We start from the raw sequence: 23,936 nt of genomic DNA, 5'->3' as shown, positions 1-23,936 counted from the left end.
ATTAGTTTTAAATAAAATGTGAGTGGAATGAGTTAGGGGAAGGTGAGACCCTATTACTATTTATGATAAAAGTGAACCGTGACTCTTATTTGTGGACGGACTAAAATAAAAAAACGGGACTCCTATTCGCAGACGGAGGGAGTATATTTTTGTACGGACTAATCTTCAGGTAATATTTACGTTCATGCAATGTAGAGATGACCAGATGAATACTTAACTATGCATCAAAAAAATTAGTATAATAATAGTAAAAATATGATAGTACCAATATACGGGTTCATAAATTTTAAAAAACACAATATTAAGTAACTGTATAATTAAATACCATTATTATCATTATAATTGTAGACTAAATTGTCAAAATTTAACTTATGACAGAGATCGACCTTTACTTTTGTTATTTATCATGACACAATTAAAGAAATTGACAAAGTTGAAATTTAAATGACATTCTTGAATCACATAGTGATAGAATTCAACAACTGATAAATTTACAACTAAAAATACTACTGTACAATACTTGATTAAAATTCATACATAAAACTTCAATGGGTATACGCTCAAATTTCCTTTTCCAGATCTTGTTGGAGTTGAATATATGTACATTCGTTATGTATTGACGCATTTTGACACACCCGTACAGAGTGTTTTGTCAAAATACACGGATCAAGAAATAGAAAAACACATTTTCAATACTTTTCACTTTTCATCGTTCGAGCATTACACATGTATCAGGTCGGGACATATTACACACCCGCTACCCGTATAGACACCCATACAAACAACTCTACTGTTTTGGTACCACAACTGCCAACCTCAAATTACCCAGTTGGCACAATCTGGCTGGATTTTGGTATACCGTGACCTTCGCCATATTATTTTCTGCCAAGACAACATGTGCAATGCTGAAAGATTCACCTTTCTCGATTGCGAACTGCCACTCTCTAAGAGATATGAGAAACCAATTCTTTCTTCCATATCTGGTCGCTTTTACTTCGATATATTCAGTAGTGCTGTCATCGCCCTCCAATACAATATCGTAAGGCAGTCCAGTTTCATTAGCTTCGTTCACCCATTTCACAGACCGGTCGCCAACTTCTTCCCCCATGAAATATTTGAAAGCCACAAGCTCTCCCAATCTCCCTGTGAGCAATGCTTGCTGACTAAGTGCCGGATCTTTCTCGCTACAAACAGATGGCCCGACATCCTTTGTATCAAAGGAATCGAGATCAATAGAATCCATGACTACGTTAACGTTGGATGGCACCAAGTTGCTCGGAAGATTGGACTGGGGTTCTGGAACCTCTGTCTCAACTTGAACTGCTCCCTGAGTTGTTGAATTAACATCAATGTTAAATTCACTGCTAACATCATTAAAACAAATATCTGCTGTTCTATAATCTTCCTGTGCAATATTCCCCGCTTCGATTTGGACAGTGCTGGGCCATGGTTTTGTTAACTTAGATGTATCAACAGACTCAAAACCAGGTGCGGTTTTCCAATTAGCAGGTGGCCAGTTTGAGGACTTGATGCCATGTTTGCGTTTGGATGGTAAATTGCTCAAATCCTGAACCTTTACAGAGTCGGAACACGCAGCATCACTTTCCAATGATGAGACAGATTGAAGAGACCAGATGGATTCCTCATCAGGGAGCTTTGGCATCTTCTGGCTATTCAAAATGAACGATTCTGTTTGCTCCTCTGTCGCACCTGATTCAGCCATGGTCTTGATCATATGAAGGAAATTTGCAAAGTGCAATTCAGGAGTTCCGTCAAATAGTAAACAAGATAACTCTAGAAATATTGAGTGTGAATCTGATTCCCGACAGCAGTATAAAATGTTTTCCTGCAAAATAAGGAAAAAAGAAGTTAGAGATAAAAACTCAAATAAACAAGAATGAGGATGCATCTCAGGCATTAAGTACCTGCAGAAGGCAGTTGCACTGGTGTCTTTTTTTCGACGCAATATCAGATTTCATTATCTTATACCGATAGAACAACTTTTCAACAACAACAATCTTCAGATGTTTGAGATTCTCAAAAGAAGACTGCTTAAGTTGAAAATATTTGTCCGGGTGTGCATTGAAGATGTAGCGCTGAGCATATGGAAGAACCCAGTTCACCAGCAAGGAAATGGAACTACTATCTTCTGAACCATAGGCAATAGCCTCACGGGTTACAATCTGCGAAAGAAAGAATGTTCATGTCACTAAGAATGACAAAGAAATGATCTCACAGTCTATTGGTCTGAGTTTTACAAACCACATTCCATGGACGATTTGGTTAGAATGACAGACATTCAATGTTTTTACCATCAAGGTGGTTTCCTCTCACCAAAGGATAGAATGTCACTCTTAGAAACAAATCAATGTAACTTGCTAAAAGATAATGAGATTAAGAAAAGGAATTACTAAATGGAGCATTAGCTGAATTGCTTGTTAACATCAGCATAGTGCAAACTTTTCACAACTGAAGAAAACTTGAAACATGAAAAAAAAGTAAATTTTCTGCAAAGATAGATCAGGAATTTGTACAAGTAAAATTATTTAAAACTCTAGGCACACACAGCTAAGATAAATAGCAATTCTACACTTTTCTTTTCGACAATTAATGAAAATACACCATATAATTACATTTTATAACTTACTGAATGTAATTTATTAAATTTCATAAAGTATAATAAGTTAGGCTACAACATAATAAAAGCAAGTTTAGAGTAGAAGAAATGAAGTGGGTAAAATAAATTCTTAATTTAGGGAATAAATTGAATTATTTAGTTGCTACTAGTAAGTTAGTAAGTAGTGACTATTGTAAATCCTGTACAAAATAAAGTTTTTATTGTTTCTCAACAAGTTATGAAAAAGTAACTACTCCAAGGTCCAAAATAAACATCATAGCTATGCATGAAATAAACAATATATTGGTTTATCCATGGGAATTATAACCACCTGCTACATGGTTGTAACTTGTATGGAGAATATATAAGATCCAAAGGATGACAAGATAGGCTAAGATATGTCCACTTCATAACATACTTCATAGGACATACGTATAAAACCAGACACCTGAAAGGTAGATGATGTGCATATAGCCACATACCAAAATGGAAATGGTAATAGAAATAAGTTTGCTAATGTTTTCTATGTAAGTTAACTCAAGTTTTCTATATGCCTTGGGCTGTAGATATAGAACAAGAGGGAAAGGGTAATGATTTAATACTATAAGTTTGCTAATGTTTTCTCTGGCTGTTCAAAATTGGTGAACTACCACCTTGCGCGTTCCTAGCTTTTCTTATTGAGGCTTTTCAAAATGGACAGCTTGTTTATAATATAACAAGATCTTTAGAAGAATCTTTTCTTACACTTTAGTGAAACTGTAAGCACATGTAATTACTAGATGTCAAAATACACAACAAAAAACAGAAGTAACTATTGAATCAAAGTAGGGACACCTTCAATACGGTTTGTCCGAAGGGAAGTAACAAATCATATTTGAAGTGTAAAAGATTCAAAATTATACGTATAACTTCACATCAAACATTATTTTTAATAAAATGGCAATCCGAAAAGAGTATTACCTGAAAAGACTTGAGCAAATAATATAAATTGAAATTATGTATGTTTGCATAAAAACTAAACAGCAAAAAGTGAATGGAAATTAATTCAAAAAACAATACTTTATACTATGCAGCAAACATAAAACTTCAACAAACAGTAATTGGAAAATTCAACAAACCAGAAAAAAGGTCCAACAGTCCAACATACATTATGCAAATGATGGGACTAATAGATAAATCAATACCAAATAGTCCATATGTCAACAATAAGTTCGGTGTGGAGGGCATGGGCAAATAGTTGGAACATGTGTTTTGAGTGGAGAAGGGTCCCACAGAGGGTATTGTATTGATTAATTATAAGTGTTGTTTTGGGTAAATTTTGAGTGTCAATGAGATTTAAAAATATAAGGGGATGTGTACCAAAATTGAAACACCACACATTTTGTTGATGGAAGGAGTACTATACAAATAAATTAGGATAGAGTGAAATCAAAGAGAGAATGATCATTCCAGGGAGAAACTTATAAGCAACTGAAATAGTGAAATGTCAATTAATCAAACAAATACTGAGGCAGCCTATTTCATCTTAGAATATTTAGTTTTAAAGTTTCAATAAAAAGTAAATGAGCATCAAATACAAAAAATGCTAAAAGCAAAAAATATGCATACGGAAATCACAAATTTAAAAAATTCAAATAAAAAACAGTTTGAATAAAGAATTTAGATAAAAACAATAGGATAAGCAATAAAATATGAAAACCAACAGAGGATATAGAAAATAAAGATATCTCAAATAGCAAAAGCATAAGAGAACTTATGATATTTACAAAATCTTACTTGGGCTGTTGCTTTGTACTTTAAACTATAATTAATTAAGTAAATGCTCAAATTTTCAAACAATTAAAGATATTATACTTGTGAATGACAGAAATAGACCAACAAGGCCAAAACTAGCAAAAGAGATAAAAGGCCTAACTTCAAGTTCCATTTATAAGCTTTTAAAGTAATAGTACAATATTAATGGAAGTCATAGTTGGAAATAAATACATCTATATATATATATATATATAATATAAATTAATAACACTAATTGTTTGACAAAAAATACATGGCTAGCCGTTGAAGAAACCAAAAAAATCCTTACCGAATGAAAAGTAGTAATTCTATTGTTATAGTCCACATATTGGTAATGAGGACATAATTTAGGACAAATGATCAACATGACTATAAGTTGGTCTAGTTGCAAGTGTCAAGTTCAATAATGTCAAGAACTTGCAAGTTATCCACCCAAATATGGATTAAGAAAGTATGTTAGGATAGTTAGCCAATCATTCCTCTGTATGCACAGAATCTGTTCTGATAGCAAAGGTATTTTTGGATAAAGACAAGCATTAGATAAGCTACAAATTATTGGGGGCATTAATTGCCAAAACATTAATTAGGAAAATAGAGGCAATTTTTACTGCCCTACTGCCCACTCCACTCAAAATCTTTAGTAACTTCTTACCCAAGCAAGTGTTAAGACTTGATCTACCATATATATACACACAAATATACATAGAGAGAGAGACAGGGAGGGAGGGGGGAGGAGAGAACCTTAGAGAGGACAGGAATTCCTAGTCTTTGCATGGCAACTGAGACCTTCCCCAGAAGTATCTGATTGTCTTCCCCAGAAGCATCTGACTGAGACCTTAGAGTGGACTTTTCAAAATACAGGAAGTCAACACCTTCACGATGTTTGAATTCTCTTCGTAGATTGTCATCATCAGACCAACAGACTATACCAAATGATGAGTGTAGAGAAACCCATTTATCTTGTCTAGTAGGAAGCACAGCATATTCCTTTTTCAGGAGATTTTCTTTCAGGAATTGAACATCTTGTGACGTCATTGATCCAGATCTCAATGCATCATCCCAGATTAAGAACACCTCAAAAACCTATATCACATTTATAAAAAATAAGCTAAGATTCCTAGGTTACATAAAATATCCAAAATCTAATTTGAGAATCACTTACTTGCTTTGCAGCCTGATGCGGTAAAGCAATAGCAGATAACTCCAGCAAAATCTGAAGGTAGCTGCTAAAGGGAGGACTCTCATCCACTCCACATTCATTCACAAAAAAATCATGAAGATGTGGGTATAAGTTTTGCAACATTTTTATCTTAGAACTTGCAAATGCTGAAACACATTCAGGGTGATCTGATTTTATTAGGTCTACGGAACCAATAGTATCATGCCAGTAAACATCCCGAGGAGACATAAGAGAACCAGGTAAAACATCTTCATTCAAATAGCTACATGTATCAGGAACAAAAATAAAAGGCCCAGAATGTAATTCCTCTATAACTTTCTTCTTTGAATGTGTCATTTCCTTCCAGAGGTATGCATAGAAGTTGGACATCTGTGAGACACTGGCAAAACAAGAGAGAACAAATTAACATGCAAGACACTCTGATTGGAAACCATTATTAAACACAAGTACTAGAAGTCCTTTCTAAGATTCATTTAGCCTACATAACCAACTAATGGAATATGCCAGTCTAGTCCAATTTTTATCATTACTACGGATAACTTTACCACTAAAATTATTGATTATCTCTCATGCCGTAGATTTGCCTATAAAAATCGAGTAAGATTTAACATATTATGCTAGCTGGATAACTATGTTAAGACTAATATCCTTGTCAAAAATGGTACACGATTCAGGTCATAGGGTCAGTACAGGTATATATCAAATGGCATTTAGAGCAACATGCTTCACAGTAGGGGTCCACTCAGATTGTGTACCATTTGGGTTATTAAATCCTTATGTCAACTCAAGTAACAAGATGTTCTTTTAAATGGTCAAAATTGCATACTGTTCTAAAGATTGAACCTAATTTAATAAATGCACATCATATTCTGAAAGCAAGCATTGTACTGCAAAAATATATCGCATCATAGTCTCGTACTTTCAGCCTAATATGTCATTTCAACAATTCGAAACACTTATTCACCAAATCGATCCAGGTTGAAAATGACTGGCAATTTAGGTCATGCAATCCATGTCAAAAATCGTTTAAGGGTCTGACTTGAATATCCATGGTATAGATCAGAAAGTACTCAATTAAAGAAGAAGATAGGTAGTGTTATTAAGCAATGCTGATGAAAACAAATCTACTATCAGAGATTATTAGCAGTGATGGTTAATTAAGTTCACAGATTAGGATAGGAAAGGCTAGGACACTGGTTCATTCTAAAAGAAAACATAGTAGTATTAACTTTAGTAGGAGTAGTGAAGTAAATAAGAAGTTCTAACAACTACTGAACATGGTAGACTGGTTACTGAAAATATACCTAGCATTTAAATGAGATGCAGACTGTCTCCAAAGTCTAAGAACGGATAGAGCATCATCAAGGGTAACTTCAGTTTTTAATCCAATATCAGTGAGCAACTTTGTACTTTTCACCTGTTTCAAATGGAAAAACTTTCAGTACTTTCACTTATAGAACATACTGTTTCACACGAATACACTTGTCAGTGGATCCTCAAGTTAGAAACACTTAATGAATATGAATTTCATTCTACTATAGTACATATTAGAAGCAACATATCAAAATCATATAAGCCAAGATTTTCCGTAATATTTTCCCAAGGTCTAATGCAAACCAAACATTGGTTGATAAATTCACATCCTAGACCCTCCACACAGTTTTTGATGGAAGGCATAACAATATCTCTTTAAGATTGAAGAGTACAATAGAAAATTCCAGAAGTACTATCAGAAGGGCAATTGTAAAGCTGAACAGAAAACTATATGAAGCTGAGACATTCAAGAAAAGTTGAGCATAAAAGTTCCAGAACCAGTTATTTGTACAAGGATAAAATTCCAAAGGTTACTAGCTAACAACCAGCACATAATTATTTGGCAACATTTTAAATCGGTAGTTATTATGGAGTTCAAGATGCTAACAATTATATAATGGACATGAAATAAAGTAAATAGACTTGTACATTCATTTAAACCAAAGATGGGAAAAATGTGGAAGCATTTTATAAGTAACAATGTGAATGTTTAATACAATATGCCAGTTAACATACACAGTCAAGCAAAACAACTTATACCAGGCACAAAACTTTGGACAATATAGTTTCAGAGCATAGAGAGATGAGATCAGACACGCTAATATACACACCTCAAACTTCAAATCCTGATTGAAACATGAAGCACCTAAAATTTTTAAACATTGACTAACCTTTGGAATAGTACAAGGAGCATTACGACCAAAAATAGAATTTACTGCCACACAATCATCAAAGAGATCTTTAGGGTAGTGAAGTTTGTTGCTGATATTTGATGCTATCCATGGGATATTTTGGAGTGTGCATACAATAGAGGATTTGAATGATTTGCGTTCCCCAGTTGTATCATTGTGATAACCAGTAGCCTTATCACTGTAATATTCATCCCATAATTTATCAAGAATCTCCAAGAGGTATCCAGACTTTTCCCGATCATCTCGAGAAGAAATCCAGGACACTATGTGAAACAACTCCTGAGATTCCCAGTTGTTAGCAACTGAATCAACGGACATCTCTGTAGCTTTCTCTTCATACTTAAAACTAATAGGAGACATTTCAGGAACACTCTTACAAACAGCAACTACTTGAACAAAATCAGTTACTCCAATTTCCTGGAAAAATCTCCTCCATTTCAACACTCCACCAGAGATGGATTTGGTGATTGGATGTCTTACATAGGCAACACCTATTTTGTACCAATTTATATCAATTCCATTTATTAGCTTGTCCACATCAACAGAATTTCCATACTCCTGATTGAAATGGATAGCCACCTCACTACATCGCTTGAATCCAAAATTTGTCAGGATCAGGGCCTTCTCGTGCAACTCTGCAATAATGCTATCCCTTTCTAGGCAACAGGTTGTACAACTTGATTGTAAATGGAACATGACAAAGGCAAGGTACTCTGTCATCAATTCTTCCTGTCCCACTGCAATTTTATCATCGTATATGGCTGGCAGAATCTGCAACTTTACAATGTCATGAATGCACAGTCGCTGGACTCCGATTTTATAAAGCATCCTTGCAGCATTCTCCATAATTGATGCGTCGGAGCATGAACCATCAATGGTGGAAGCTGCAGCCAGGAGTCCTGGATTCACAATCCGCAGTTTGGCAAACAATCTTGGAAATGTCTCAAGAAGATATTGATCACTAATACCTTGGTCTACAGAGTCACAATGCAACCAAATGATGCCCTCATTCAGAGAGCTATATTTACCATCTGAAAGAGGGATGAATGGAGTTTTCTGAAGATCAGATATGAAATTAGATTCAGTCTCATTACTTGAGGAAGTTTGCATAAAAGGCTGAGATGGCATCACATAAATGGTGCTGAGCCAAGATGCTAACCAACCGAAACCCATCGACTTTAATTTATCTTCTGAGCGGCACAATGAAGAAATGAACTTAAGCAAAATAGTGGGTCCACAATCCTCAACCCCCAGAGCCTTAGCTAATGAATCAGAGAGAACAATATCCTTATTCAAGAATCCCAGACCAAGATGCTCGTGAAGCATACTGTCAGATAATAATGAACGTGTCTGGTCAGACCAATTCCTCATTACCTTGCAAGGAGGAACCCATTCTTCATTGCTTTCCAGAAGCAAGCAATTTGACATGCGCAATTTGGAAATTATCCTTCGTGGTAGACTAGAAAAGAACCCGTGTACTTCACCCACAAGAGGAACAAAGCTCATAAATACCGTAATAGCTTTTGCTGGACTGTTCTCATAACAAGGAAGTGAACAAAAAGACCTCACAGCACTAACAAATAAATCAGGGAATTCGGATAGTAACCACTGGTTCCATGGACTATTACCATCAACTTCTTCTCTAGAAGAAGGCAAAACAAAATCACCTTGGAGAATAAACTTAAGTCCATATGTCCTGAGAGGAAGAAACGAAAAAACTGGCTGCTGATTCAGAACTGGGGCATATCCTTCTTCGCCTGTCTCCTTTAATGTAAAAGCTACAGAAATTTCTGTCGTTTGCGCATCAGAACGAATGGTATCAGCCACTAATTTCTTGGATGCTACAAACCACGTCATCCTATTATTACCAAGGGTAACCTCTACTATGCCATTCCCAATAACTTCTTTCCTCATAACAATGAATGAATCATCAACTAAGTTCTTAAACTTAATGCATTGTAGCCGATGAAGAAATAATAGCAAAGAAGGATGAAGATCCGAGAACATAGATAAAATGTTGTTCATGCCAAATCCCTCCAGCAAACTTGATCTGAAAGGTAGCACAATGCATGTTTTCCAAGAGTTTCGATCAAGGTGGTCAGAACCTTCCAATGCCAATCTGGTATAAAAGTCAACATCACAAGGAGGGATTACTGTTGGCAGAACAAACCCAATCTGGCCTCCAGTAATGTCAAATTTTATATGAAAACCATTTGAATGAATTTCTGGAGCATCAGTAACCTGAAATTTGAGAAGAACAAAAAATAAAACTATGGTATACTGAAGACTGAGGGGGCGAGGGCTGGCATATAATAACTCGTACTAACACTTCTCTGTTTATACATGACAAGAAACAATGGGCTTTAAAGACTTTTAATCAGCCTGACAGAACTACATCAAGGCAGAACCTAGCACAATAACCAGTTCCATATTTTTGTTAATCTTCAATCTCAGCTAGTAGTATTCAGAAATATCTTAGAGCTGCGGGCTTTAAAGACTCTAGAAGATAATGCAGCATATAGTAAACAGAAAGATGGGCGTTAAACAGCAAAGATCAATTTTGCATAATGAAGGGTAATCTAGATAAATATGTTTGACAATGATGTCACATTTGTTTTATATAGGAGAGAAATGATTGAAGGAGTTTGAACCAATAGGCATGCAAAGTGTACTAAAATATCTTGTCACAGCATTCCAGGAAAGAAAAATCATTGCATATTTATGCAGCAGGAAAATGGTGGTAAACCGCATGAACCATATGTGTTTAAATCATCATAACACATCAGAATATAATGCAACAAATAACACTTGCAAGATAACAGAAACTCAAGTTAATGGTACCCGGAATACTGATTTGAATCCGATGCCTTTCTTTCCAATGTATCCAGTGTTAACGCCTTTTTTTGTTGAATTTCCAACATCACAAAGGGCCCTGATGTTATTGAATGAAAAACCATGTTCATTATTCAACACAACAATGCCTTTCTCCTCCAGAATGAATGTTAGAGTGGGTTCCACATTTTCGGGATAAATATTATCATCGGCATTTTGTACCTACAGACAAATCAGATAGAAAAATGTCAAGAATAAATATATAAAATTGTCACCAATGATAAAAGCATCTCTTCAAATGAAAAGTTATGCATCTAAATATTTCACTTGTCACTATTCGATACTATCTGGTAATTTTTGTTCTTATCAGTGTTACTGGGTGTAATAAATTACTATCGATAAGGTTAGTACTGCAATTTTATTTTTCTTCAATAAATGAAGTAGCAAGTAGCAACAAATAACAGGTTTGATAGCCACCAGGAAGAAAACTCTTATACAAGCTCAAAAATACAGTTAAGATATTAGGGAACATGTCCATACCAGCTCTAAGATAAAGTGAGAATCTTGAGAGTACAGCTCTTGTGATAGACAATGGAGAGCTCTGCCCAATCGAGCATGCTGCTTTTCCAGCATGCTACTTTCAGTAGCTGAAAGACATTGATTTAAACCAAATTCATCCTGCCTAATAGATTCAATAAATTTTGCAGGATCTGTGTCGTTGTGATTATCAGGCCTTGATAATTCCTCTGAATAAGTACTAGTGCAGCCTAAAAGGTTAGCATAATCAGTCACATCACTGGCTGGTTTATCTTTTCCAAGATCTGCCTCACTGGAAACCAGCATTTCACCCGAAGAAGCAACATGCACGTTCAGATCACCTTGACCAACCATTGATAATCTATTGGGCTCCGAATTGACCACATCTAAGCATGATGGTGTGGGGGGTAGTCCATGTGTAGTAGAAGAACAAAAGGATTGGTAGTCATTTACCCATTCCAACAATCCAAGAGACAGACCAACTTCATGAAGAATAAGACGATGCTCTATTTGCTTGCATTCAGCCAAGATAGCTGCAGGAGCATTATTCACAAAAGATTGTAACCCAGAAATCAATATATCTGCTACTGTACTGCAAAACTCAACTGGCAGATAACTCAAACATTCAAGTACAAACCTTGACAAAACTGGAGCTGCCCTATTCATTATGCTCCTATTATTCAAAAACTTTCTGTCTAAATTACTTGATGTACTTTCGCCGACGATATGCTGATCAAAAGATTGAGTTCCACGCATGTGTGAATTTTCATTATCAAGTATCTTCTCTAAATAATTATTGGTAACAACTTCAAAGGCTTTCTGTGCATGGCACTTCAGAAGTGATAGAGGAATACTCTGTTCACCACCATATATTGCAAATAAGGACAACAACTGCACTGCTGTTTCAAAAGAAGATTCTTCAATGAAAACTTTCAAAAAAGAGTCCACAGTAGCTGATTGATCCAAACGAATTACTTTGCCATCCTTGGTAACCAAACAAAGCAACTCTTTGGAGTTAACCTCCTTTAGCAACCACTTCACAATTGAACCAAGATGGGGAGCAAATAAAGTATCCCAATGCGACCACAATTTCAAATCAGCCAGCATAGGGGCCTTCAGCATGACCTCAATGGCGTCTCGGCTAGTAACAGGAGCAGTAATTCCACTTTTTACTGCGTTATCCTTCTCATCTTCAGCCGATGAATTTCCCATATAGGCTGGTCTTGATAATGGTGTAGAAAACAATACAGAATGTGAAGTTAAGTTGCACCTCCTTTCCTGTATGACATCCAGAAAGTTTTCCTTGATATGACTATTCCCTAGTTCGAAGCATACTAAAGGAAACTGCCTAGCCAGCAATTCAGAAACATAGTGGATGTTCACAGTTTCATTTTCCTGAAAGCTATCTAAAGCTTGTGATAGCAACACATCCAATTGAATAGGCAGCATGTGAGCCTCCAAAGAAACATTTTTCGATGAACCACCTAGTATGCACTTTTGTAATGCATCAGGAAGCAGGTGTGAATATTTCTCAAGAAACACAAAATATTCTCCATAACCAATTGATTCAAACTTGTCCACAGAATATTGTTCAATTAGCCAATACTCACAGTTGCAGAGTTTCCTCAACAAACGAAATCTATTTTCTTCGGGACTTTTACGGGGCAAAACATCATCCTCAAGATACCCAGAAATTTTCTTAGCAATATCTTCAACTGCAATATCTATAGAAATTAAAATAGGAGAGGAAGAGGTGAGAAAACAGGATATCAACAAAACAGAGGTGGATATCATATTTCAGTTTTCACATTGCACATAAATTAGATAAATAGATGACTAAAGCAGTATATTCACAGTATTAGAGATTATATGCATCAGATTACTCAAAAATACATGTCCTGTCATAAAATGCACAAACTGAGAAAAAACAGAGGTGAGTTATGCAGAAAATGCAATTGACCAGACCAAGACACTAAACTATGCCTTCCAGAGGTTATAGGACATCTGATATCCATGCCACAATACAATTCAGCATAGCACTGCCTGACTAAAGTTAAGCATAGCTGTGTTGGAAAGGGAATTTGTTTTTATTAGCATGAGAGCAATGGTTTGATTAGTAGTTGAAGTTTTATAACTATAATGATGCAGCCAATACTTCATAGCAATCTGAACATGAAATTTCTATTCAAATTCTATTGCTGCTTTCGATTATATCAAATTCGTGAAAAAGAAACACACTAGCACGCAGGAGGCCAGGAAGGAAAGGGTAAGCAGCTAGCTCCATGATCATTTTAAAAATTCAGGACTACTAATGCTTTACTCACTTTGTTTGTGTGTAACAATCACAGGTGCTGGAGCAGCAACATCCTTCTTAGCTGATCGGACACCAATGTTTATGTAATCATCTGAACTCTCATCTTGTTTATTGTCTATTTCTTGCTGGCCAAAGTTCAGGAAAGTATCATACATATTATCCCATAATCCCAATTTCATACATGCCACCTGTAACAGCCAGATATGAGTAAGCCAAAAGCATATTTAGAAAAGAGGTCTGGGACCTAAGGAAATTTGATACAATAAATTACTACAAAAAACCATATACTTACAGCAGCATTGAGCAATCCAATGAATGGATATGATGCAAACATTTCCTTCACTTTCCTCTTTCTCCTTACGTTGTAAAATTGAAGCATCCTTTCGAGAACCTAATAAGCAATGGAAAATGAAGCACAAAGATAGAGTCAGCCCACTGCCTAGCATTGCACAATGCTAGTTTTAACTTTTAATAGTGAAAGTCGTCAGTCCGAGACTCAAATACAAATTTAATACTTAATGTCTATCTGGTCATAAAACTTCTGATACAAGTGATTCTAACATAAACAAGTGCTCAAAAACTAAAAAATGAAACATACAAGACATCTAAATACCCGAGCCTAATTTCAAAAACCGAGTAGCTAATTGAGCAAGATGGTCATGCAAGATGCCAAAAGTAACATTCTTCATCAGCTTAAGTAGGATAAAAAGCCTTACTACAGCTATACTTTATAATTTAACAGTGAAGCTACTCCACACATATATTTAACGCCATCTGTTGCCAAAAAAGAAAGATAAAGGATCAAAAATTTAGAAAGAGGCTAATACTAGAAGTGTGTGCATGCAGCTCCACTAAGCTGCGCATCTCCATTAAAGATCAAGATATTACCACATCTGCATTATTATCTCGGCATGCCTCATTCCAGGTAGTAACAAATGTCCTTAATGATTCAATAGAAAGTGATTCACCACTCAAACTATTATTATCATCAGAGCCCCTAAGCTTGACATCTGCATCAAATTTCTCCTTTTTAGGCAACTTGCGAGGTAACGAAGTGCTTGAACTCAAATTTTCATATCTTCTCTTCCCACGAGAGTGGTTATTGTCCCTATCACACCTTACACCACCACTGAGTGTATAAGAGGTGGACTCCACTTCACTTTTCAAGCCCAGCCTTTTCATTTCTTCAATTGCTGATGGATAAGGGCAGCTGCCAACACGCTCCGCTCTACCATTTGGCTGCGACAAATTACAACTGCTATCTACATTCTTCTGGTTCTGGTTATCTTCACATTGATTCGCTTCACTATCATCATCCTCTGAACTTGATGACAAAAATCTTATGTGTTTCCCAGAAAACTGGGCTTCCGATGAAAAGGACTGCAGGCGCTGGGAGATTGTGTCAAAATGGTCATCCATTTCCTTCTTTTGTTTTGAAAAAAGTGGACGCTTCTTGCTGCGTTTCCCATCTTGCTTTCTGATTTTCTCATAACACTTCTCTAGTACAACATCTTCTGATTCTTTTACGTGCTTTATATGATTAACATATAACCTGAGACACAGGAAGTATAACTTACTTATACAGAATAACCCAAAAAAACACGGTAATCGTTGCGCATACTGCGTTATTTTACATAAATAGTAGATCATTTATTAGACAGTTTTTCGTAATACCAACTACAGCAAGGAAAAACAACAACTATGTTGCCTCAATCCTCAGAGAAGCACCACCACATTTTTTAAGTTCTGGATTGATAGCACTGTGTTTCTAGTCGTTCAGGCGTTCACAACGTACATCATAACAAAACTTACCAGTCTATAGGAAAAAGAAATTTTATTAAGAAAATAACAACTACAGCAAGGATGAGAAATCTCAAGGCTCACATAGAAATTACCAAATCACACTCTTCCAATGTATAATGCATCAACTGAAACGAAGGAACTCTCCTCTGGAGAGGCCACGTTGCATTTGCTTAACAGTGATATGTTTCTAAATGTATGTAACACTGGAAACAGAGCCCTATAAAATAATAAACTGAATAAAACCTAACAAAAAGAATTCCTAATAAGGCTCTAGCTCTAATAGATGAAAGCCAACTCTAACAAACCATTAACAAACTTGACTCCTTAAAGAATCGGACTCCTAAATGAAACAACTAACTAATAAGAACAATCAATAACATTTAGTAATAAACTGCAACCAACTATCTTTATCAACTGCTCCACCGCTTGAAATAACCATGTCCACAAGGCTGGGAAACAAGCTCAGAACACATCCAAATCTGTCATGGGCTCATGGCTAGACATCAATATGCATCCCAGTTTTTTCATTAAGTGGGAACTATGGTGCACCAGCGAATAACTTTTTTTAGTAAAGGTGATTGATATTGGAAAAGAACATAACGGAAGGCCACAACGTATTTGTTGAACCTTAAGTATATTTGTTGAATGAATCAATGAATAAAATGTAGGAAAGCATAGCCCTATAAATAATGAATTGGTTGAAATTGAACCCCAATGAAAATAACTACTAATCTGACTCAACTCTAATGGATAAAATCTGACTATGACAAACAAGACTCCTTAAAGAAACAGACACAAATGTGAAATAACTAATATAAAAAACAATTACTCTGCAACCAACAATCCTTATCAATGGCTTTTAAATCTTTGTAGTTTGAAACAGATCATGCAACCATAAATCGAACATGCATTAAACCACTGCCTAAATAAGCATTCCACAAACTTGCATCCATACCAATATTTGCAAACAATGTGATATTCTATAAAAACACAGGATTTCTTTGCATTCACATCCCTAGTCTCCACCAGTCCCACCACGACATGAGTTACAACACAATATTATCCAATAAAAGCATACAAAATTTGTGATAGACGGGATGCTTGTATAGATATAGATATAGATATAAATATTAGGAAAATTTCCAAATCCACCACAAAAGTATTGCGGATGCACTAAAATTTCCAACACTGTACATGACAGTTGTAGAAACGGGTTCCTAAATTATACGAGCGCTCTATGATTATTTATTATTATGCTCTAGATAAGTTATTGAACAAAAAAAAGTTACCTGAAATCCTGGACCCGCACACCAAGGTTTTCCCAGCCACTGGCAGATTGCTTCTTACAAATAAAATCCAAAAAGATATCGACTTTAATACTTTTCTTATTGTGAGTATCAATAAACTCACAAAGGTGAGATATTATTTCTTCAGTTCTTATTGTGTAAACTTCAGTCACTTTAGAAGTCAGGGAAAAATAATGCACAGCAAGTGGGTGCTTCACCAAAGGACCCAATTCCAGCTCTTCAAAAATTTTGACGCCCTCACTCTCACAGACTGCCACTTCCAAATCATACAATGAAGTAATTTTTCTAGCCGCTACAAAGCAGTGTATGAATGCATTGATCTATAAGAAAATAACAACAGATATCAAATTATGAACTTGATACCTGCTTAAAGCTGAAATAAAGTGGCGGAACTATAGTGCGGTATAAGTAATTGAGAATGTTGCAATAGAGAAAACAGAATAATCTCTTGTAATTCACAATTATATTTCTCATAACTAACACAAATTAGCAAATAAAAAAAGATGTCGAGCAAGGATATTTACATCACCATGAAAGATTGATTACTCCATTTCAGTTACACCAAAAACAGAAATATAAAGTATTGAGAGGTTGTGATTCCAATGAAACTATAATTTGCTTACCTTTCCTTCTGTAACGAGGATGCTCTTCAGCGAAGGCACTTGCTGCATTGGAAGGCCCAAACTTTCCCAGGACTCGGCTTTCATAGCTAACAAGGCTGCCTGCGAAACTTTCCATGCCGAGACGTTCTCCTTCGACTTCAAAAGGTCATTCCAAGCGCTCCTCGCCGCCTTTTCAACTTTCTCAGCAATTTCGTTTTGCACCTTAACGTGCTGTTGCGGAAAGTTGTTATTGTTATTGCTATTGCTATTGCTATTGCTATTGTAGTTATATTCATTTTGAGGGGGCGCTTGATAACTAGTACGTTCGTGATTCAGTTGAACAGGGATATTCATGTTCTGATACTGATGTTGAAACTGGGGATAGCTGTTAGGGTTTTGGAGAAAGGGATTAAATTGAGGCAATAAATTGGGGTTTTGCTGGAGCATGAAGAGATTGGGGTTCGGGAATAAATTAGGGTTCATCTGGATTTGCTGCTGCTGTGGCTGCGGTGGTTGTGATGCGCCACGGCCGCCGCCGCCAGGGCGGAAGGGCGGTCGTTGTCCGTACATTGTAGGTGGAAGAGTAACGACGGAGTTCCAATTTCAGGGAGGCGGGAGCAAAATACCTACTTTTATAGGTCCCATTCACACTTTGTGAAAAAATTGAGAATTAATAATTGAATACTTATTTCATGAGCTTTACTAATGTTAGTAATTTTATAATTGCATCAATTTTATTACCGATTTACTATCAAATTACTCATTCTATCTTAATTTTCCAATTAGTATTAGATAATTATAGTTTAAAATTTATAATAAAATATTACGAGTAATATTTGTATGCATGCCACTATTCGAGTGAAATTTTCAAAACCGAAATTGATAGGAGTAGTACAAATTAGTACTCCATACAATTAATATATTTTTTAAAAAACGAAATAAATACAACAATTAGAGCAAAAAATGTTTAATTAAATTACTAATCGAAATAAATTAAGACTCAATACACTACCGTCCACAAAAAAATAATTTAATTTTTTTTTTTTTTTTTTTGATTCATCCATCAAAATAACATTAAAACTTGCGTAGTAAATTGTTCTTCCAGAAAAAATAGTCTTGTTTTTTCAAATGTCCTTTTTCCCTCTTTCACTTTATAACATTTTTTCTAGTACTAGTATTTACCAAGTGAACATTAAAACTCATGTTATTTATAAATTAGACATTTTTTACAAGACATTTTTTTATGAATGGAGGGAGTAAGACATTTTTTATGAAGGGGGGGGGGGGAGTACAGGTAGCAACGACACATTACACTAAAGTACAATGAATACGAATACGGCAAAGCAAGGAAAGGAAAAGGAGTAAGTATCTACAAAATTATAAGTGCAACACCTATTTGAGTTGAATGATACTAACAAAATCTTTCTTTTTAAATCTATCAAAATCCAGAACTTGCACAAACATTTCCTTTCTTGCTGTAGCGCTACAAAATATAAGATAATACAAAGAAACAAAGAATCTTCATGCGGTCAAATCAAATGACATTTACACCTAAACTTTCTTACAATAAATATCAGACAAAATAACAACAATTGGAGTACTATAACTGAAACATGACGACACACAGATCAGTATGCCAAGTAATGTAAAGGGTAACTATTTCAGCCTGCCGGGCAAGCTCGAAGCTTGCTGGCAACGTAGAGGAGATGGCTGATGTTTGTTGATGGGTAGTTTTGGAGCAACTTTAGATTAGATGTAAAGTCACCAGCAAGCAGGCGCTTACGCACAATAATCAGCATTGCACAACAAACTCGGAGTAGTGTTTCCTGCAATTTGGAAATTGCTTAGCATCACCTCTATATCAATCCCAAGAAAATCATTAGTCAAACAAGACATCAGCTATATGTATCAGCTTCAAACATGTAGTATCATGAAAGGTCAGCCAACTGCCATACCATCTGTGGCTCTACATAAGCAATCGCTTGCACACAATAATCAGAAGACCTAGCTAACATTACCGGACATCTGCAAATGTAATATTCGTATATGAAATACTCTAAGAAAGTGACCTACCTGAGGACCTTCAGGGTCACTCAGAAGCGTGTCCCAGATTAAGAGAATGTCAGGAAAATTGAACTCTTGGGTCAAAAGGAGGGTTATCCACCGAAAGGCATAAAATTGGGGATTGACCTGCAAATACATACAAATGAATTTAAAAAAGGAAACCTAATAGTTTTTCCATGTAATAACAAAGTAGAGATATAATTTCTCACTTTTGTTGTCATCTCAAGATGCCGCCATAGTTCTTCATCATGCTCCTTCAAAAGCTGTGATAATCTTGTAATGGTGGAACGAATCCCCACAACACTATTATCAAGCTTCTGAACAAAATTGTCCCGGAATCCGCCTATCAACTCCACGAAACAGAAGAAAGTATCTGCTTCAGCAGAAGCCTGCAGAACTTGGCAAAAGGAAGTATTAATTGTAAAAGAAAACAAAATAACAATACAAAACTCCATCATTAAAAGCATGCACAATGTTACAAACAAAGAAACTCATCTCACATATTGAGATTTGAGATCTTGGTTACATGATAATCTCATTGTACTTATTCTTTTGAGAGGATGGAGCAACAGTGTAGATAGGTTAGTCATTGCATGAGCCAATATTGATAGGTAAGCACAAGCTTAATTTGATGAAAAAAGGGCAAGATTTATGCCAGTATCCAAGTAGCATAAAATTTTCATCGATATCCAATTAGCATAGATGAAAGGAGAGCTTATAGGGGCTTCAAACAGCTAAAAAATCTCAATTATATGAAATGGAATAATTAGTTTTCTAGTTGGTAGATTAATTTACTTAAAGACAAAAAGATTGCATCTCATTCTAAACTAATAGGTTAAAGTAGCACTTCATCATCATAAGTCATAACAAGCAAGAGCTATCCAAGAAAGTAACATACCGCATATTCCTCATTGGGATCATTTTTGAATACATAGTATAAAGGCGCTAAGAGTTCATTCATCCCCTGTACATATCTTATTCCAGGGTTGAGTTTTGCGAATACAATTAAAATATTCCTTAAAGCCTCCTGAAAGAAAGATCACATAAGCAAGTGAAATAAGTTCAGCAAGATGTCAACAAGAAGAACAAAATACAGAGTATAACTTGAGCTTACTTGGTTGGATTTAGCAAAAGCTGAGTCCCCGGAGAAAAAGTTTATGCCCGGATGAGTACGGTTGACATCTCTGTCAATTTGTTCCAAGATTTCAGCATCCTACAAAGCATATGTATTCCAGCCAAATGGTCAAATATTGGTGTTAAGATTGATGGCAGCATTCCATTAATGTTATAAAAGTGGGGCAAATTTAACTTAATTTCAAGCAAGTAGGAATGGCTTACATAAAATATAATATCACTATCAGTGATACATGACTCTTTGGAAAGAATTAAAGGTACCTGAAAGAATTGATTCCATATGCTGCTTTGTCCAAGACTCAAGGGATGCTCTCCATGAGTTATTTCCGATCTTGAGAGGAAACCTGGGCTGCCATCAGGTTCATTTTTCTCATGACTTGATTTTTCCAGCCTCCTCGTAATATCTGACTGACTAGCCACAAAAACATTCAGAAAATTCCAATAATTGAAACATGGGTGGAAAACATAAAGCAATACAAGTCTTTGAAGTTTGACAAAGATTGATTTAGCAAAGTGCATTAGCAAAAATAAAGAGTTCCAGGATTTTTCTGTCAACAATATTATCAGAAGTTGAAAACAATTATCTATATTAACGCTTAGGTGGTGTAGATATGTAGTCACCGATTTACTTGTACTTCATAGTTTTTCATATAAAATTAAAATTTCTTGTTTGTCATTAAAACAATAAGAGTGATTCACAAGCACAAAATGCCATGTCATAGATGACTAGTTTATTTCAACTGTCAAGGGATTTCAAATACATTAGCCCAACCAGATAAAGAAAACTAGCTACAATTCAAAGGTCGATATGAACATGTCATATATGGCTAGTTCATTTCACCTGTCAAGGAATTTAAAAAACATTATCCAACTTAAGTAAGGAAAATTAGAAAAAACAAAAACATTGTTTTTAAGATATCAGATTATAAAATCGGCCACATGGTATTGTTTCTTTGCAATAACTTACTATGGGCTATGGGACTAAAAACAAATAAGACATACAAAACTTAATACACAAAGCACGACTAAAAGTCTAAAACAGCAGATGAAATAAGAACATTATTGGTCCTTTTTCCAATTTCACAGACACTGCACTAGTGAAATTGGCACCGTCGTGTTTACATATTATCCAAATATTCATGAACTTACAGGACTGATTAATAACTCCTCTTTGAAATGTTTATATTGAGAACGTTTCTTGGCCAACTCTGAAGGCCAAAGAGAGCGATCGGGAGGTAGATACCCCAACAATAGCTGAAAAAATAAAAGGAAAATTCATAAGTTAGCTATATCAAAAGTTCTAAATCTGGCTAAAGAATTAAAAACAAAAAACAGCTACACATCCTTAAGAACAAAAAATCAATGCTCGGATAAGTCTCCAGTAATCACAAGAAATAAAGACCCTCCTTGTTCAGTGATACGAGCTTGCAATCACAAATAATATTACAAAGTAGGCGAAGGACTAAGTGCCACATTTATCAAACACGGCAAGAGGTCACTACAACAATGCCAAAACATATTCGAACTAAAGAAACTCCTCCTTGAATTGATATTAATAAACAATGCAAGTCAAAAAGTAATAGAAATGGGAATACTGATATACAATAGGTAACTCATAAGTTAGGAAAGTAGGCACCAAGTGTAGAACAGGCACAGATATCAATATCATTCTAACTTACACCTCATACCTTCCACACGATTGAGCGAATTCCAGCTCCATCAGGTATGCCTTCTGATGCTAACCTCCTCAGTTCTCCCATAATTATAACCTTCCTTGACAGCTGAGGTTAAGAAAGACGCAAAGTATCACACAAAAATACAAAATAACAATGGAGTTCATAAAGACTGGAGAAAAAATAATCAGGACAACAAACAACAAAGTCATAGTGCCAGAGAGATGGGTCTCCAATATAGTACTGCTAAGTACTAAATGATGTTCATTATATTCTGCAACTTGACTAAGAAGGACAAATATTTCACATTGTCAACCGAGTCATATCATTCTTGAATACAATTCTCCACTTTTTATGTGAATGTATGTACTGCAGATAGATAAAGAGACACGGAGTCCAAATAACAAAACATGCCTAATATACTCAAAATAAGTAGGCTGCCAGATGCCAAATTAAAGTATATATTTGTTTGCAAATAGAAGAACCATAGACATTACCCACGATACCCTAGCCCTAGGGTCACTATCTTCGCACAGAGGAAAACACCCTCTCCATCTTTTATTGAGTAGAAGTCAGTTGATCTTCATATCAAGGTCATGAATCATACTACAAGGTTTTCTATGGGTGCAGACAAAGGGAACAAGGACCTAAGCCAGGCATCTCGACATTGTGCTAACAAAGGCTATGTGCCTTATACATAACTAAGTAGTTGAATTGATAATTCTTTTGGATTCTGAAATATTCCGAGCTATGACTCTTAGAATTTATGGTTTAGGGCTAAACAATTTCATATTTTTAGGAGTAGATGAATTATGGTTAGGTTTAACTTAATACTCTTAGATGAACATCGGCCAGTAATTCTCCTTCAACTGGTTGAAATCCACATGATATCCGCATTAACACGTAAGTTTTAGGTTTGTAAAATATGCAGTAAGTAGTATCATTTAAGCAGTATTCGATAGAGAGGAGAAAGAATAAAAACCTCTTGTAGAAGCTGAGTCTGCCTAGAGATAACTTCCGCAGCAGGAAGCGCCGGGGCAGGTGCCACAGCCGCTCCGCCACCTGACACTGTAGAATTGGCCGAGGAGCTTCCATTTTCTTCGTCGCTGTGAGAAACACTACTATTACTACAGTAAGTGCTACTCAGCGGATCCCTGATTTCCGTCTTCGCAGCACTGGCAACAGAAGAAGCAGCCGGAGGCTCCGGTGGGGGCACTGGAGGCGGTGGCTGGACCACTGGGGCAGGTGAGGGCTTCACGGCGTCGTTGGGGGGCGGCGACGGCGGTGGATTGGGTGTCGACCAGAGGGAGCTGTTGAGCCAGTCAGGCACCCCTTTCTTCACCATAATGAAACCGAATTCGTCAGCGATTCGCGATCCAGTGATGATTTGGTGAGAAATGGATTGAATTGCGTCGGATTAGTTTTTTAAGATTGGAGAAAAAGGTTTCCTCTGATCACTGCGGACGGGACGTTCTTCGTGAATGCGTCGCACTCATTTAGTTCGGCGTGTTCCCCTCTCTGTGTTTGTGTGTGTGACTGTGTGTGTTTGTGTTTAGAGAGAGAGAGAGTTGGGACGAACGAAGTTTTGTTGCCAGGTGGATTTGTTGTGGTCACGTGGCTTTGGCATGCGCTAGACGTTGAAAATTAAGCGTACAAAAAATGATACACTTTCCTGTTTCCTAAAAATTAAAAAAAAAATTTAATTATTTTTTAAAAAATATAGACATTTTATTTTGAATAAGCTCTTTCTCTTTATAGGACTCATTTTTTACTACCATCTATTTCTTTCTATCTCTTTTTTATTAATGATATACTCAAATACTTATATTTTTAAAATACTTCATTATAACTTTA

At 35.8% G+C, this 23,936-nt stretch overlaps 2 protein-coding genes across 3 annotated transcripts; both read right to left on the bottom strand.

Annotated features, from left to right (window-relative positions):
* Positions 1–538: 538 nt before the first annotated feature.
* On the bottom strand, positions 539–17,850 carry LOC125193815 (protein NO VEIN). Of its 2 annotated transcripts, XM_048091708.1 has the most exons (13): positions 17,233–17,850; positions 16,592–16,929; positions 14,388–15,051; positions 13,792–13,890; positions 13,510–13,687; positions 11,189–12,909; positions 10,658–10,870; positions 7,796–10,057; positions 6,896–7,008; positions 5,574–5,970; positions 5,153–5,494; positions 1,926–2,183; positions 539–1,846 (listed from the first exon to the last, which is right to left on the bottom strand). In XM_048091708.1, exons 1-13 carry the CDS (start codon positions 17,779–17,781, stop codon positions 788–790), a joined length of 8,193 nt encoding a protein of 2,730 aa, XP_047947665.1. In that variant the 5' UTR covers positions 17,782–17,850; the 3' UTR covers positions 539–787. The 2 variants fall into 2 exon arrangements, with proteins under 2 accessions (XP_047947665.1, XP_047947666.1); XM_048091709.1 differs by lacking the exon at positions 16,592–16,929 and having other exon boundaries at positions 17,233–17,350.
* Positions 17,851–18,606: 756 nt separating this feature from the next.
* LOC125196268 (TBC1 domain family member 13-like) lies at positions 18,607–23,654 on the bottom strand. Its single transcript, XM_048094716.1, has 9 exons — positions 23,065–23,654; positions 22,098–22,190; positions 21,559–21,663; positions 20,671–20,817; positions 20,390–20,488; positions 20,174–20,302; positions 19,485–19,664; positions 19,285–19,401; positions 18,607–19,037 (listed from the first exon to the last, which is right to left on the bottom strand). The coding sequence occupies exons 1-9, from the start codon at positions 23,425–23,427 to the stop codon at positions 18,873–18,875; spliced, it is 1,398 nt and encodes a 465-aa protein (XP_047950673.1). The 5' UTR covers positions 23,428–23,654; the 3' UTR covers positions 18,607–18,872.
* Between the last annotated feature and the right edge of the window lie 282 nt (positions 23,655–23,936).

Source organism: Salvia hispanica, chromosome 6 (genome assembly GCF_023119035.1).
Source record: "Salvia hispanica cultivar TCC Black 2014 chromosome 6, UniMelb_Shisp_WGS_1.0, whole genome shotgun sequence".
Lineage (NCBI taxonomy): Eukaryota > Viridiplantae > Streptophyta > Magnoliopsida > Lamiales > Lamiaceae > Salvia > Salvia hispanica.
Note: the sequence above shows the minus strand (reverse complement) of the source record. Positions and strands in the feature narration are given on the sequence as shown.